The following is a 17,546-nucleotide window of genomic DNA, read 5'->3' as shown; positions in this document are numbered from 1 at the left end:
ATCAATCTATCTTAATCCTAATAATAATCCTAAATCATCATAGATGTCCTATATTCCTGTTAAATGTAACACTATTTAAAAACTTATAATCTAATAAATGCTAACCATATTAAAAATCCTTCCTACACTAACAAGCCCTCTCCTTGGGGACCCTCAGTATTCTATCTGACAATAACATGGATTTAATATGTGTTGCAAAGTGTGGAATAAAACTTTGGTCCTGGAAAACAGAGTAAAGCAGAACAAAGCATTATTATAACCCATCTGGTCCTCTCAGCTATTCCTATCCTGCACCAGGTGGGCACCATGCCACCCTTCACGACAGGGAGAACAACCATACATGGGTCATCCTCAGTCAGTCTCATCCTCCCCTGAAAGCATGCTTCACCTCAGCCTCTCCAACTGGAGCATCAAGCAAAGGCATCATGCCTGAAGCCTTCACCACATCTGTAACAGACTTCTTAAAACACGGTATGATGCAGGCAGCACATCACATCAATAACAAATAATACAAGAATTAGGGTCAGAAATCCAGTAACCACCATACCAGTATACTTACCAAACCAGGCTCCCAACCAAGAGGACAGTCAGACTCCTCCTCCCCCCCCCCTCCCATGGTCCTCATCTCAACAGATAGATATAACAGATAGCCCTTAGATATACTACCATCTGGACTTGTGTTATTAGGGATATACGTACAACATTGTTCACAGAACATCTTGCAGGCGCCCCCCTGACTAGCAAGAAGCATATCCTAAGCAAGTCTATTCTGTATAAGACAGCCACAAATTGTCCCTACCATCAAAACCAGTCTCCGTGCCTAATTGATCAATAGCTGAATAGTCTAACATTAATTACCTGAATGAGATTTTTAACACAGTGGTGGCAGGTTCGGTCCAGGGGTGGTAGAGGAGTGTGTCTGGCCCTGGTTCGTCTGCGACCTCTGGTTTTGGCAGTACCTTAATAGAAAACACACCCACCGTGTCTGTCCCGGTCCTTTGTAGTCCGGGGGTGTAAGTGCCTGCATCAGAGAGCTTAATAGTTTTGATGGTTAGTAGGATTTCATCACCTTTACAAAGTTCAACAGTGCTCCCAGGTTTCCCCCATATCATGGAAAACCTATCCACCTTTGTGGGATCCCCTATGCTATAAGGATATCCTCTTCTCCAGTCCCAGAACTGTCCCAATTTGGTTATCATGTAATCCCCATACGGACACCCTCCCCCATTACACAGGTAATGTCCCCCCGTCTTTTGACACTCCTGTACACGGGTGTTAAAACCAAACAAAAATACCTCAATTTCTTCCCTGCCCTGTTGGCTCAAAATATGTTATCTTCCCCTATTTATTCTCAATGATGACTATGACTTTCTCTCTGTTACAATACCAACTCCCTAATAGTCCATTCAAAAAACTTCACAGCTAATGTTATAAGACGGAATCCTGAACCCCTTTCTCATTTGTGGCTCAAACAGTAATTCTAAGCTGCTTCATTTCTAATGAATTTACCTTAAAACTAGTAACTCAATATGACACCATTCATTATACAAATGACTCTCCCCTTGAGGCTGATCAGACCTCAGAAGCCAGTCATGATAAGGTCAAAAGGCCATACCATATTAGACATAAAGATCCCTTTATCCTTACAATAAAAATAGTCACCTGTGTGAGCGTGCCTCTAAAACCTAATGATAATTCCCCTTTGACTCAAATCAATAATCATAAGTTTTAAACATCGTCTACGGATATGTTTACTTAAATGACCATGCTACCTTTAGATACAATTAACCCGATAACATTATTATCCAATGCATTACTTTTTCTCTCTGCCGCAAATGTCGTACATTTCACAGTGTAAGGAATCCGTAATTTAATCCCCGATATTTAATAAATATGCATTCGCATTCTCTCATGGCTCCTTTAATTTACTTATTTTGGTTAACTCTCATCCGTTCCGGAACAAAGAGTTCTACCTAAACCCGCCAGAACACACTGTTCAACTAAGTTAAATCAAACCCTAAAATTGACCATAACCAATAAACAAAACACTTTTATCTCAACTTCTGAAAGGTTACTCGAAGCCTCGATACACACATTAACAGCCATACAGTTTGCTCCGTTATCCCCAGTCCCTGGTGACAAAAGTGTCTCGCTAGTGACGTCATCATCAAGCGCTCAACCTGCCAATTCGTAGCGACTTCAAAAGAATTGTAAATAATTCTTGTTCGATTAACCAAACCTAATTTATCACATCTGTTCAAATCCTGAATTATAATTTACCACCCCAACCAACATCTCTAAATTCGCCAATTTTATAAAAGCTTTTCGATGGGCATAAATCATAATTGTCTCTTTGTTATCATTTAGAATCCATTTTGCTCTAAGTACCTGTCTCGTCTTTGACTTAGTATTTTAATTACAACTCTATTCCCAATACGTTAATCACTTGTCTAATTACAAACTCAGACCAGCATTAGTGAGTGCTCGCCTTAAAAATGCCTTGTCTCTGGGAACAGGGAAATCCCCTTAACCCAAACTTTCACTCCTACAACGACACCCAATAATTCTTATGATCCCTTCACATCGTTTGTTTTAAATCTCTTGATGTATCATATAACTTATTTTTCTATCTTCGAATTGTCGTCCCACAATATTTTTTCCACTGTCATACACTCAAACCACTGTGATTACCGTGCACTGTCCCTTTAAGATAAGACATTTTATTTGTTCCCCGCAATGAGGACGGAATTCAGATCATTTTTAGAATACGTTACTTTTTGTTCAAATTCACTGGCGTTACCTTAACCAAAAATCAATACTCGGAAAAACAATCACAACTTTTTACGATTAAACTATTCTTACCTATTTTATAGTCCAAAGTGTTACACTATATAGCCCCATTTGAGTGTCTAGCAATTCCGTTGCTTGGCTATAGACACAAATCTGCCCGCCTTTGTAAAATATATATTCCCTATTCAGATTGAGTTCAGTTTTAAATTCTAATCATCAGAGTAAACCCAACCGAACTTCTCAATTTACTATACCCTAACATTTAAACGTACCATGTTTTTCTGCTAAACTTCTCATGTCAATTGATTCATAAATAGCCATAACGTCAAGGCAGGCTGGAATTGTATCGTATCTCTCCGTTATCCCCTCCATTTAACTTTAGGTAACTCTCTCTCTTCTATGATACATCTATTTAATTACTACTCCCATCTCAATACATTATTCCACCAGATCATTTTGGGCAAAATAGCGTTTTACATCGAAATTGTCTCGCCATTATTTTTAATGACTTCTTTTATCAATTCTATCTAGAACACATAATATCCGTTCAGTTATATCTTTTGCAAACACTGGCGACCGTATTTTTCAGGCAAAACATGCAAATAGGTCAATTTCGATCTAAAATCAATTTTAGTTAAACGGGAACCGAACCGTGGATTACCGTTGGTGAGACTGCTGCGCTCACCACTCCCCTACTAGCACAATGGAATTGACTGAGACTCTCCGCAAATATACCCATTTTCACAGTTATCTGTATTTGTTACTCCGACATCTAGACAACAGAAAAGAGCCCAAATTTAAACGCCCAAAGTTTTCCCTCAGTTCCCTTTCTTTACTCGATTGTCGCCTCTGACTTCCCCACAGTTAAATTACAACCTGTTGACGATTTTTTCGTGGAGTGTTACACTCCTGGGCGAAATGTCCAATTTTGTTACAATTAAAACATCTTGTATTTTTCTTTTGACTCATCTTATTCATTTTTCTCGACTTTATTTCCTTCTCTAACTTCATTATACCTCTCTTAGTTTCCGCGGGATCCACATACTTGGGTGGTAATTTCCCCGGTTGCTCCAGCAGCCGTATTCTTATAATCACAAATTCGTCGACTGGATTATCTCTGCATTGTTGGTATACTAGAGAAGGATATAGGCTTTGATTCCCACCCCCACCCGATTGACCATTTTTTCCCACTGTAGGAGCGGAGGGCAGAGTATCTTGTTTTTTTTTCTTTTTATCTACTTCCACTCTTTTCCTGGCTTCCGTAAGCCAGACCCTGGCTGTGTACAACCCTTGTTTATCCTGCTTTTTCACATTATTACCACATTCCTTATGTATTTGTTTTATAAGCGATTCCAGCTTTTCTACATTTAGACGGCCATCAAAATCATATTTTTTTCTCCATCTTAGACCGAAATCGATGTTTCTCCTGTCTCTCTGTTCCATGTATCGCTCGTCTCCCGTTAGTTCCGGGGCTTTCTTTGAAGCCTTCCCACCCATTCTAAATCCTTGCCGTTCTCTTGTAGCTATGGTATCTAATCACTTATCTATGCCTTTCTATATAATTTTTAAATTCTATATGTGTGGCTTTCTACGAATTAACAATTTACCGTTACTCAATTGCTTAGTTTTTCTGTCTGGCTATGTGTATTTTTATTTGGATATTTCAGTAGTATTAGTTCAATAGGAACGATGATCAATATTTTTACAAGATTACCGTCCTATTTCCCAGTACCTTATTTAATATCCCGTCTTAATCTCGGGCGGGTGCGTTTCTCACGATTAAGTTTAGCTCTTTTATGGAAATCTTACCAATAGTTTTGACTTTTGAATAAGATTTTTAGGTCTAACCTAACAACTATAAGCCCAGGGTTTGTAAGGCCCTAGTTAAAATCTTATTTTCCGGTTGTGTCAGTAAAGAACTCTAATAATCGTTATCTCACGCTGCTAATTGTTAGATTTCCCTCTCGCATTAGATTTAAGTTACCCTCTCCTCCTTATTCGGCTAAACAATCCTTCCTTTTCTGTCTTAATCTCTCATGATTAAGTTTAGCTCTTTTATGGAAATCTTACCAATAGTTTTGACTTTTGAATCAGATTTTTAGGTCTAACCTAACAACTATAAGCCCAGGGTTTGTAAGGCCCTAGTTAAAATTTTATTTTCCGGTTGTGTCAGTAAAGAACTCTAATAATCGTTATCTCACGCCACTAATTGTTATATTTCCCTCTCGCATGGAAACATCATGTCTATAGATATGGCTTTTATCTCATTTCTTTAGATTTAAGTTTCCCTCTCCTCCTTATGTGATCAATACTGCCACTATTTAAATGACCCATCCAGTTATCTTGCGCATTCTTGCCGCATTCTCGGTTCTACAAAACCCATTGTATGATGATCATACATCCTTGTGGGGATAGCAAAGTTCTCACTATTGATGAATTCTCACAACATCAATTAAAAAACTCAAATCCCCCCAAAATCAAGAATAAAGGCTACTTTACCTGGCTGCCGGCTGGGAAGCACTGTTCGTTTGAATCTAGTCACTCTCTCTGTCCTCTGTGATAATACGCACGCCTGTTTCAATTTTAACCTCAGAGGTCAGGTCTTTAGTAAAACGAGTCAAAAACGAGTCCGTGCACGATTTTCAGCGTATTACCTTCAGATAACAGGTAGAGGTATTTCGATCCGGCATCGATGGACCAAATTGATAGAGGAATTCTAAATTCCTTTATGTTTTATTGCCAAAACCAATTCGCACTCATTTCTAATTCATTAATGAATTGTAAGTTCATTAATTATGCATGAAGTAGATTGAGACCAGTCTTAAAAGCCAAAAGTAACAGCGTTTATTACAAGAGAGTACTGAACCAAAATACAAAGAACATTACATTTTAAAGAAAGAGAACATAAAATGACGTCATCAGTTTCACACCCTCTCCCAGCCTTACAATAGCGTAGTATTCAGTCCTAGAGATTTATTTTCTCCCCTCATAAAACTACATTCCAACCTGTCTAAAAGATATACTTCTCTCCACTAATGGAATCCAACCAAAACATTCTTATCTGTCTGAAAAACTATCTTATCCGTCCTCCTTAAACTGCCAAGGAGGCACAGACAATTAATTCATTCTGCTTACATTTTCAGTAACAGCTTAACCAATAACTTTTACTTTTCATACCATAACATAATAGTATTAGAATAAATGGTTCTAATCAATAATGTATATATAATTAATCATCTCAACTATAATTTCCTCTAACAATAGCTGATGCTTAAAGTTAGTGAGGGAGATATAAGTCTCCAACTTCAGCAATTTTTGCTATTCGTTCCAATCGTTGGCAGCACAGAACTGGAAGGAAAGAAAGGGTCCCTTATCAAGTCTACCATTTTGACCCAGTCCCCATCTGCAGAAGCCTGATCAAGAATGTTCCCAGGTAATACAAGTGTAACGACCTGCTTGTGTTCAGTCTGTGCCTCTGATATCTGCAGTACCATTCCTTTGTTGGCCAGTTAACCATGAGCTAACTGATGCCTCTCCCATTGTTGTGTTCACCTCGCCCACTGGCCTCAGAGTGTGGGAAAGTGAATCCAGCCTGGGACTCATGGTTTTGTAATGATAATGTCCTCCTATAAATAGGGGAGTGGGCTCCTCTCTCAGCTCACAACTCACTCATCTTCCTCAGAGAAGCACACACACTCTCTCTCTACCCGAATGGCTCCTACCTACATCAACGACTCTGCCAACACCATGCTCTCTGCTAAAGACAAGCATAAAGTAAATATTATTTATAACATATGTTTGTGTCATTGTTTACTATTGAATAATTTTCTTCATGATTTGAACTTTAAGGACATAGAACTAACCTAATGCCCTATTCTCTTCATCAGCTAAGGAAACCAGTTGTGGAGAAGATGTGTAGAGACCGCATCAACACCTGCATAGAGCAGCTCAAGACCCTGCTGGAGAGGCAGTTCCACAAACAGGACGCCAACACCAAACTGGAGAAGGCTGACATCCTGGAGATGACGGTGGGGTTCCTGACGCAGAAGCTGCAGCCTCAGAGCCCAGTCCCCCAGAGGGCCCACAGTGAGGGCTGGTGGAGGCCCTGGTAGAGACAAACTATTTAACAAACTGGATGAGTGTTTACCGTCTTTCATGCTGTAAGAAATCTCTATTTCCAATAGTAATATCTACTTAGGTCCTTTATGAAGGATAGCGAACATCATATGACAAGCGTTATAGTTTGTTGTCTCCTTTACGGAGCTGTCTATAAAAAAATACTTTTTCTGTCATGTGGCATATGACTCCTATGGAGTCGACTCAAGTATTGATTTGTATGTGATTCTGTGATGAATATAGAATCAATAGCATTCAAAATGCTAAATATTTATTGGAGATTAATTCTCATGTTTAAGTGTTCTTAAAGGGAAATCAGATTGTGTTACCTTTTGTAAAGGAACTGATTGCACATTGCTGATTGCCTTCTAGCCATCACCGATCCACTTTTCATTTTCCATTTGTTTAGTCTTTGTTCTCTACACACCTGGTTTCAATTCCCCTCATTACATGTTCATTATTTAACCCTCTGGTTTCCCCCATGTTTGTGTGTGTGTTTGTTTTATTGTTAGGCTGTATCTTACGGCTGGTATTATTGTTTCCGGGTTTTGTTGTTACGCCCGTTTATTCGTGGTACCGGTATTTTTTCCTGCACCATAGTATTGTGTTTTGTACTGTTGTTTTCTTGAATTAAATACCTTGTCCACGCATCTCAGTTCTCCTGCGCCTGACTCCTTTCACCAGTTACCCACAGCCTTGACATATATGGATGATGCATTCCGAAAGTATTCAGACCCCTTCACTTTTTCCCTCATCAATCTACACACAATAACCCATAATGATAAAGCAAAAACATGTTTTTAGAAATTTTTTCAAATGTATCAAGTAAAAAAACGGAAATATAACATTTACATAAGTATTCAGACCTTTTTCTCAGTACTTTGTTGAAGCATCTTTGTCAGCGACTACAGCCTCAAGTCTTCTTGGCTGTGACGCTACAAGCTTGGCACACCTGTATTTGGGAAGTTTCTCCCATTCTTCTCTGCAGATCCTCTCAAGCTCTGTCAGGTTGGATGGGGAGTGGCGCTGAACAGCTATGTTCAGGTCTCTCAAGAGATGTTTGATTGGGTTCAAGTCTGGGCTCCTGCGTTGTCTTGGCTGTGTGCTTAGGGCCGCTGTCCTATTGGAAGGTGAACCTTCGCCCCAGTCTGAGGTCTTGAACGCTCTGGAGCAGGTTTTTATCAACTATCCCTCTGTACTTTGCTCCGTTCATCTTTCCCTTGATCCTGACTAGTCTCCCAGTCCCTGCCACTGAAAAACATCCCCACAGCATGATTGCTTCACTGTAGGGATGCTGCCAGGTTTCCTCTGGACGTGACACTTGGCATTCAGGCCAAAGAGTTCAATCTTGGTTTCATCAGACCAGAGAATCTTGTTTCTCATGGTCTGAGAGTTCTTTAGGTGCCTTTTGGCAAACTCCAAGCGGGTTGGCATGTTCCTTTTACTGAGGAATGGTTTCCATCTGGCCACTCTACCATAAAGGCCTGATTGGTGGAGTGCTGCAGAGATGGTTGTCCTTCTGGAAGGTTCTCCCATCTCCACAGAGGAACTCTGGAGCTCTGTCAGAGTGACCATCACCTTTCTGACCAAGGCCCTTCTCCCCCGATTGCTCAGGTTGGCCAGGCGGCCAGCTCTAGGAAGAGTCTTAGTGGTTCCAAACTTCTTCCATTTAAGAATGATGGAGGCTACTGTGTTCTTGGGGTCTTTCAATGCTGCAGGAATTTGTTGGTACTCTTCCCCAGATCTGTGTCTCTACAAAATCCTGTCTCGAAGCTCTACGGTCAATTAATTCGACCTCATGGCTTGGTTTTGCTCTAACATGCACTGTCAACTGTGGGACCTTATATAGACAGGTGTGTGCCTTTCCAAATCATGTCCAATCAATTGCATTTACCACAGGTGGACTCCAATCAAGTTGTAGAAACATCTCAAGGATGATCAATGGAAACAGGATGCACCTGAGTTCAATTTCGAGTCTCATAGCAAAGGGTCTGAATACGAAAAAGTGTCTGCATGTGTGTGCGTGTGTGCGTGTGTGTGTGTGTGTGTGTGTGTCCAACGTGCCTCTCTTGGGGTTTGTATGTTAAGTCCTAGGCTAACATTGGGCAGTCGACTCTGTCAGCTCTGGTTTCATCAAACAGCTGGTGATCCAGGGCGCAGCCTACCTGCCTGCCGGGGCTGTGTAACTGTGTGGCACGTCTCTCCTGTGTGGGGCCTACCTCTCCTCGGCTTTCCCACAAACCCGTTTCATTATCCCCTAAATGATCCTCTCGGCATGAATGTGAGAATCCTGATCCCCCGACCACTTCCTGCCGCTCCCCTTCAAACCAGCTTATTCATTTAATCATCATGTCCTTCTAAAACATTAAACACAAGTGATTATCGTATTTAAAAATATATATATTGGTTGTACAAATTTCAAATTTCACAATACATGAAACTAGCATGCATTTATGTTTTGATTTAATTAATTCATCAATTTTATTCAAACTTGTATGAATTTAAACATATGTTATTATTTTTTGCTTAATATATTACACCTGCATTTATGAACCTGTTCTGTAATCTATCAGTGTGTACAAAATAAAGTCTGAATTCACTTATATGACTAGAGAATTTATTTACATAGTGACACAACAGTGCTGTGAAGGGTAAGCCTCGCTTTGAAGACATTGTGAATGTCAGTATGTATATGACAGGATGCGCCTGTGCCTGTAACCAGGCCTGGCTGTGTTTCGCCGTGGGAAACCTATCTTATCTGCCAACTCAAGCAGGTGTCAGTCTGAAGGGCAAGTCTGCTCCCAGGTGATAGATTAAAGTCTACACACCTTGAGCACACACACACCATCTCTCACCCACATAACTACCACCATTGCACACTCCCTCTTCTAGCCTCACTGACTGCTTCTCCACCCATAGCCCATGCACGGGATCTCTCTAACTCTTAGTCATGCACGTACGTGCACTCACTCAATCACATTGACACTCACACACTAAGTCATTGATGTTATCTATTGTCCCAATCAGGGCTGTTAAGGGTTGAGGAGTGTGTGAAAGCATGGTGAGCTCCAGACCTACACAGTCAGTGTACAAACTATTCAAGACAAGCAGTTCCATCACCCACAGATACTGTATGTCTCATGACAAATATTTTTATTTATTTTATTTTATTTCACCTTTATTTAACCAGGTAGGCTAGTTGAGAACAAGTTCTCATTTGCAACTGCGACCTGGCCAAGATAAAGCATAGCAGTGTGAACAGACAACACAGAGTTACACATGGAGTAAGCAATTAACAAGTCAATAACACAGTAGAAAAAAAATGGGCAGTCTATATACAATGTGTGCAAAAGGCATGAGGAGGTAGGCGAATAATACAATTTTGCAGATTAACACTGGGGTGATAAATGATCAGATGGTCATGTACAGGTAGAGATATTGGTGTGCAAAAGAGCAGAAAAGTAAATAAATAAATCAAATAAAAAAACAGTATAAAAACAGTATGGGGATGAGGTAGGTGAAAATGGGTGGGCTATTTACCAATAGACTATGTACAGCTGCAGCGATCGGTTAGCTGCTCGGATAGCTGATGTTTGAAGTTGGTGAGGGAGATAAAAGTCTCCAACTTCAGCGATTTTTGCAGTTCATTCCAGTCACAGGCAGCAGAGTACTGGAACAAAAGGCGGCCAAATGAGGTGTTGGCTTTAGGGATGATCAGTGAGATACACCTGCTGGAGCGTGTGCTACGGATGGGTGTTGCCATCGTGACCAGTGAACTGAGATAAGGCGGAGCTTTACCTAGCATGGACTTGTAGATGACCTGGAGCCAGTGGGTCTGGCGACGAATATGTAGCGAGGGCCAGCCGACTAGAGCATACAAGTCGCAGTGGTGGGTGGTATAAGGTGCTTTGGTGACAAAACGGATGGCACTATGATAGACTGCATCCAGTTTGCTGAGTAGAGTGTTGGAAGCCATTTTGTAGATGACATCGCCGAAATCGAGGATCGGTAGGATAGTCAGTTTTACTAGGGTAAGCTTGGCGGCGTGAGTGAAGGAGGCTTTGTTGCGGAATAGAAAGCCGACTCTTGATTTGATTTTCGATTGGAGATGTTTGATGTGAGTCTGGAAGGAGAGTTTGCAGTCTAGCCAGACACCTAGGTACTTATAGATGTCCACATATTCAAGGTCGGAACCATCCAGGGTGGTGATGCTAGTCGGGCATGCAGGTGCAGGCAGCGATCGGTTGAAAAGCATGCATTTGGTTTTACTCGCGTTTAAGAGCAGTTGGAGGCCACGGAAGGAGTGCTGTATGGCATTGAAGCTCGTTTGGAGGTTAGATAGCACAGTGTCCAATGACGGGCCGAAAGTATATAGAATGGTGTCGTCTGCGTAGAGGTGGATCAGGGAATCGCCCGCAGCATGAGCAACATCATTGATATATACAGAGAAAAGAGTCGGCCCGAGAATTGAACCCTGTGGCACCCCCATAGAGACTGCCAGAGGACCGGACAGCATGCCCTCCGATTTGACACACTGAACTCTGTCTGCAAAGTAATTGGTGAACCAGGCAAGGCAGTCATCCGAGAAACCGAGGCTATTGAGTCTGCCGATAAGAATATGGTGATTGACAGAGTCGAAAGCCTTGGCGAGGTCGATGAAGACGGCTGCACAGTACTGTCTTTTATCGATAGCGGTTATGATATCGTTTAGTACCTTGAGCGTGGCTGAGGTGCACCCGTGACCGGCTCGGAAACCAGATTGCACAGCGGAGAAGGTACGGTGGGATTCGAGATGGTCAGTGACCTGTTTGTTGACTTGGCTTTCGAAGACCTTAGATAGGCAGGGCAGGATGGATATAGGTCTATAGCAGTTTGGGTCCAGGGTGTCTCCCCCTTTGAAGAGGGGGATGACTGCGGCAGCTTTCAATCCTTGGGGATCTCAGACGATATGAAAGAGAGGTTGAACAGGCTGGTAATAGGGGTTGCGACAATGGCGGCAGATAGTTTCAGAAATAGAGGGTCCAGATTGTCAAGCCCAGCTGATTTGTACGGGTCTAGGTTTTGCAGCTCTTTCAGAACATCTGCTATCTGGATTTGGGTAAAGGAGAACCTGGAGAGGCTTGGGCGAGGAGCTGCGGGGGGCGGAGCTGTTGGCCGAGGTTGGAGTAGCCAGGCGGAAGGCATGGCCAGCCGTTGAGAAGTGCTTATTGAAGCTTTCGATAATCGTGGATTTATCGGTGGAGACCGTGTTACCTAGCCTCAGTGCAGTGGGCAGCTGGGAGGAGGTACTCTTGTTCTCCATGGACTTCACAGTGTCCCAGAACTTTTTGGAGTTGGAGCTACAGGATGCAAACTTCTGCCTGAAGAAGCTGGCCTTAGCTTTCCTGACTGACTGCGTGTATTGGTTCCTGACTTCCTGAACAGTTGCATATCACGGGGCTATTCGATGCTATTGCAGTCCGCCACAGGATGTTTTTGTGCTGGTCGAGGGCAGTCAGGTCTGGAGTGAACCAAGGGCTGTATCTGTTCTTGGTTCTGCATTTTTGAACGGAGCATGCTTATCTAAAATGGTGAGGAAGTTACTTTTAAAGAATGACCAGGCATCCTCAACTGACGGGATGAGGTCAATGTCCTTCCAGGATACCCGGGCCAGGTCGATTAGAAAGGCCTGCTCACAGAAGTGTTTTAGGGAGCGTTTGACAGTGATGAGGGGTGGTCGTTTGACTGCGGCTCCGTGGCGGATACAGGCAATGAGGCAGTGATCGCTGAGATCCTGGTTGAAGACAGCGGAGGTGTATTTGGAGGGCCAGTTGGTCAGGATGACGTCTATGAGGGTGCCCTTGTTTACAGAGTTAGGGTTGTACCTGGTGGGTTCCTTGATGATTTGAGTGAGATTGAGGGCATCTAGCTTACATTGTAGGACTGCCGGGGTGTTAAGCATATCCCAGTTTAGGTCACCTAACAGAACAAACTCTGAAGCTAGATGGGGGCGATCAATTCACAAATGGTGTCCAGGGCACAGCTGGGAGCTGAGGGTGGCCGGTAGCAGGCGGCAACAGTGAGAGACTTATTTCTGGAGAGGGTAATTTTCAAAATTAGTAGTTTGAACTGTTTGGGTATGGACCTGGAAAGTATGACGTTACTTTGCAGGCTATCTCTGCAGTAGACTGCAACTCCGCCCCCTTTGGTAGTTCTATCTTGACGGAAGATGTTATAGTTGGGTATGGAAATCTCTGAATTTTTGGTGGCCTTCCTGAGCCAGGATTCAGACACGGCAAGGACATCAGGGTTAGCAGAGTGTGCTAAAGCAGTGAGTAAAACAAACTTAGGGAGGAGGCTTCTGATGTTGACATGCATAAAACCAAGGCTTTTTCGATCACAGAAGTCAACAAATGAGGGTACCTGGGGACATGCAGGGCCTGGGTTTACCTCCACATCACCCGCGGAACAGAGAAGGAGTAGTATGAGGGTGCGGCTAAAGGCTATCAAAACTGGTCGCCTAGAGCGTTGGGGGCAGAGGATAAGAGGAGCAGGTTTCTGGGCATGGTAGAATATATTCAGGGCATAATGCACAGACAGGGGTATGGTGGGGTGCGGGTACAGCGGAGGTAAGCCCAGGCACTGGGTGATGATGAGACAGGTTGTATCTCTGGACATGCTGGTTGTAATGGGTGAGGTCACCGCATGTGTGGGAGGTGGGACAAAGGAGGTAACAGGGGTATGCAGAGTGGGTCTAGGGGCTCCATTGTGAACTAAAACAATTATAACTAACCTGAACAACAGTATACAAGGCATATTGACATCTGAGAGAGACATACAGCGAGGCATACAGTAATCACAGATGTTGAATTTGGAAAGCTAGCTAAAAACAGTAGGCGAGGCTAATCCGCTAGCACAACAAACAGCAGGTAAAATGGCGTTGACTAGGCAACGGGGCCGACAGGTAAGACAAACAAGCAGAAAGGAGTACCGTGATTAATGGACAGTCCAGCGTGCGTCAGCTATGTAGCCAAGAGATCAGTGTCCAGGGGGCAGCGGTGGATGGGCAGGGGGGCTGGCGAGTGTTATCCAGGTTTTTTTTTTTTTTTTTTTTTTTTTTTTAAACTAACAATGACTAACTAGCTTGTAGCTAGTTAGCTGGTTAGCGTCTGGAGGTTCTTGAGTGTGTCATAAAAATAAAAATAAGAGTAAAAGTAATAGCGATTCCGTATCACATTGGGTGAGGCAGGTTTCCGGAAGGTATAAACAAATTAAAAATCAAAAAGAGATAGAAAGTAAATGGGGTCAGAGAGTGATTGGGACGCGGTGGTACAGACGGTTAGCAGGCCTGTGCTAACAAGCTAACAGTTCGTAGGCCCGAGCTAGACAAGGTAGCAGTTAGCGGACCGGAGCTTGACAAGCTAGCCGTTAGCAGGCCGAATTAGCAAGCAGGGAGATAGCGAGGGCTAGAGAGTTAACCTTTGGGGGACGTCGCGATGGGGTGAGTCTGTTTATTTATTCCTCTTCATGCGGTGAGCTGGAGATACAGCGATTCAGAAAGCTCGCGGGCCTTGGCCAGCAGATGGATCTTTGGCGATGTCGCAGCGGAAAAGCCTGTTGAAACCCCCTCGGACGATTATGTCGGCGGACCAGTCGTGATGGATCGGCGGGGCTCCGTGTCGGCAGTAGAGGGTCAGTAGAGGGTCCAGGCCAGTTGGCAAATTAGGTATTTTTGGACCTCTTCGGGTAGTCGGGAGATGGGCTTAGCTCGAGGCTAGCTCCAGGCTAACTGGTGCTTGCTCTGGGACAGAGACGTTAGCCAGGAGTAGCCACTCGGATTGCAGCTAGCTATTTACGATGATCCGGTATAAAGCTTCAGAGCTTGCGGTAGGAATCCGGAGATGTGGTAGAGAAAAAGCAGTCTGATATGCTTTGGGTAGATGTCGCGCTGGTGTCCTAGTTAGCGTTGAAGACCGCTAGCAGTGGCTAGCTAGTAGCTAGTTAGCGGCTAGCTTCTGATGAGGGTTCCGATTCTAAAGCATAGAAAAAGCAGATCCGTACCACATTGGGTGATGCGGGTTGCAGGAGAGTATATTCAGCCTGTGGTTGGGAAGTGAGATTAAAATATGTACGAAATATATACGGAAAAAAAAGAGGAAAAAAAACTATATTTACACTATACAGGACGGGACAAGACAAAACACACGTCCGACTGCTACGCCATCTTGGATTAATAAACACTAATAAACATGTTACAATGCTTTTATATCTTTATTCAGATCTCTTGATTATTCCAATTACTGTACATTACTTCCAATTAATTTAACCTTTGTTTAACTAGGCAAGTCAGTTAAGAACAAATTCTTATTTTCAATGACGGCCTGGGAACAGTTCAGTTGCAGAACAAAGGATTTTTACCTTGTCAGCTCGGGATTCGATCTTGGAACCTTTCGGTTACTAGTATAACACTCTAACCACTAGGCTACCTACCACCCCAATAACTTGTCTCGAATATGTTCATGTAAAAGTCCAGATAAACCATATGCAAGATTTCCAGGTTGGTGTCGAGACGTGGATCACTATATTCTGTCAGGCAGCTATTTTTAACACTTACATTTGAAAATAGGTGCCCCACACAGCAATGCAGAAGTCTCCAAGAGCTTCAAGGTAATGGGCTAGATAGGGAATTCCATTACAGTAATTGCGACCATACAACTTAGGTTTAAGGGCATTAAATGGATAACTTAGTGAAAGATTATAATTTATGTTTTTTTTTTTTACATATCATCCTTCCTTTCTTTTTTCACCAATCAGAAGTGAGGCTGTTCTCTGCCCAGGAGTAGATACATTGCACTGATAAACACGATAATAAATCCTCATGTGCTGATGTGTACAGATACCTGCACTTCTAACTACAGTATTTACCAGTACACTGCCTGTTTGCATTATCTGTCATTTCCTGTTAACTTCCACTTCAGTTAAATTAGTTACATTCCATCTTCCCTCTACATTGTTTTTCATACGTTATGTCCCATTATCCCCCAGTTAATTACAGCTCCTTTAGAAACACACAAACACAGTATGGTTACTTTCCAAAACATTAATTGGAATCCTTTTTGGATGTATGTTCACTTTATCAAGTGAGAATAAAAGACACACAGTGTCAACAATACATTTCACAGCACAACAGTGCCTATGGTGGAACAACAATGTCCCAAAAAGCCTTTACAAAAGGCATATCAAAGCATTTGTAAATACCCTTCAATAGGTCAGTACATACAATATGGTTAACGCAAGATTTCAGTTGGCTAAGCAACCATAAATGTAAATATATAACTATAACAATCCTCTTCAAAGAAAATGAAAGGACTAAAGGACACATTGGTGCATCAAGTGAGCACAAAATGCATACACGCGTAAACATACACATATAAAATATTAAACATATTCTTCATTATAAAGTGATACAAATATGTTTTTCAGCTTATTCTCTGAGAGAGAATAATAATCACATCAGTAGAAATAATTTCATATATAACAAGAAAATAATGTCATTTCAATATAACGTTTGGAAATGTATTTCCTGCAGCAAGAAAGATGGTAAACACCCATCCAGTTTGTGAGATAGAGAGTCTCCAAGTAGTGCTTCTACCAGGGCCTCCACACTGTTTTGTGACCACTGGTGGCCTGCTTCACTGGGCCCTGGCTGTGGTGTTGATGTTGGGAGGAGAGTGGCGAGGAGGTGCAGACGTCCTGGCCAGCTCTCTGGAGGTTCTGAAGCATCATGTCCTTCATGGAGCTGGAAGACAGGAAGTGCAGGGTCTCCCTCCAGCACTGGGAGTAAGCCCTCACTGTGGGCCCTCTGGGGGACTGGGCTCTGAGGCTGCAGCTTCTGCGTCAGGAACCCCACCGTCATCTCCAGGATGTCAGCCTTCTCCAGCTTGGTGTTGGGGTCCTGTTTGTGGAACTCCCTCTCCAGCAGGGTCTTGAGCTGCTCTATGCAGGTGTTGATGCGGTCTCTACACATCTCCTCCCCAACTGGTTTTCTTAGCTGATGAAGAGAAGAGGGCATTAGGTTAGTTATATGTCCTTAAAGTTCAAATCATGAAGAAAAGTATTCAAAAGTAAACAATGACACAAACATATGTTATAAATAATATTTATTTTATGCTATGTCTTCAGCAGAGAGCATGGTGTTGGCAGAGCCGCTTGTGTAGGTAGGAGCCATTCTGGTAAAGAGAGAGAGTGTGTGTGCTTCTCTGAGGAAGTTGAGTTGTGAGCTGAGAGAGGAGCCCACTCCCCTATTTATAGGAAGACATTATCATTACAAAACCATGAGTCCCAGGCTGGATTAGCTTTCCCACACTCTGAGGTCAGTGGGCGAGGCAAACACAACAATGGGAGAGGCATCAATTATCTCATGGTTAACTGGCCAACAAATGAATGCTACTGCAGATATCAGAGGCACAGACTGAACACAAGCAGGGTGTCACACTCTTTTTACCTGGGAACATTCTCTATAAGACCTTTGCAGATGGGGACTGAGTCAGACAGTAGACTTGATAAGGGATCCTCAAGGCATATAAACTCAGCAAAAAAAGAAACGTCCCTTTTTCAGGACCCTGTCTTTCAAAGATAATTAGTAAAAATCCAAATAACTT

At 42.7% G+C, this 17,546-nt stretch overlaps 1 protein-coding gene and 1 pseudogene across 1 annotated transcript; one reads left to right on the top strand and one right to left on the bottom strand.

Annotated features, from left to right (window-relative positions):
* The first annotated feature begins 6,465 nt into the window (after positions 1-6,465).
* LOC115143258 (transcription factor HES-5-like) lies at positions 6,466-7,556 on the top strand. Its single transcript, XM_029683457.2, has 2 exons — positions 6,466-6,564; positions 6,678-7,556. Exons 1-2 carry the CDS (start codon positions 6,502-6,504, stop codon positions 6,900-6,902), a joined length of 288 nt encoding a protein of 95 aa, XP_029539317.1. The 5' UTR covers positions 6,466-6,501; the 3' UTR covers positions 6,903-7,556.
* A 7,604-nt stretch (positions 7,557-15,160) lies between these two features.
* On the bottom strand, positions 15,161-17,113 carry LOC115143257 (transcription factor HES-5-like; annotated as a pseudogene).
* Positions 17,114-17,546: the final 433 nt, after the last annotated feature.

Source organism: Oncorhynchus nerka, linkage group LG15 (assembly GCF_034236695.1).
Source record: "Oncorhynchus nerka isolate Pitt River linkage group LG15, Oner_Uvic_2.0, whole genome shotgun sequence".
In the NCBI taxonomy this organism is placed as follows: domain Eukaryota; kingdom Metazoa; phylum Chordata; class Actinopteri; order Salmoniformes; family Salmonidae; genus Oncorhynchus; species Oncorhynchus nerka.
Note: the sequence above shows the minus strand (reverse complement) of the source record. Positions and strands in the feature narration are given on the sequence as shown.

Bases quoted from the DNA above. Each gene is read 5' to 3' on its own strand.
- LOC115143258 (XM_029683457.2), top strand. From the start codon at position 6,502: ATGGCTCCTACCTACATCAACGACTCTGCCAACACCATGCTCTCTGCT. The intron at 6,565-6,677 runs GTAAATATTATT...TCTCTTCATCAG, and splicing joins CTGCTAAAGACAAGCATAAA to CTAAGGAAACCAGTTGTGGA.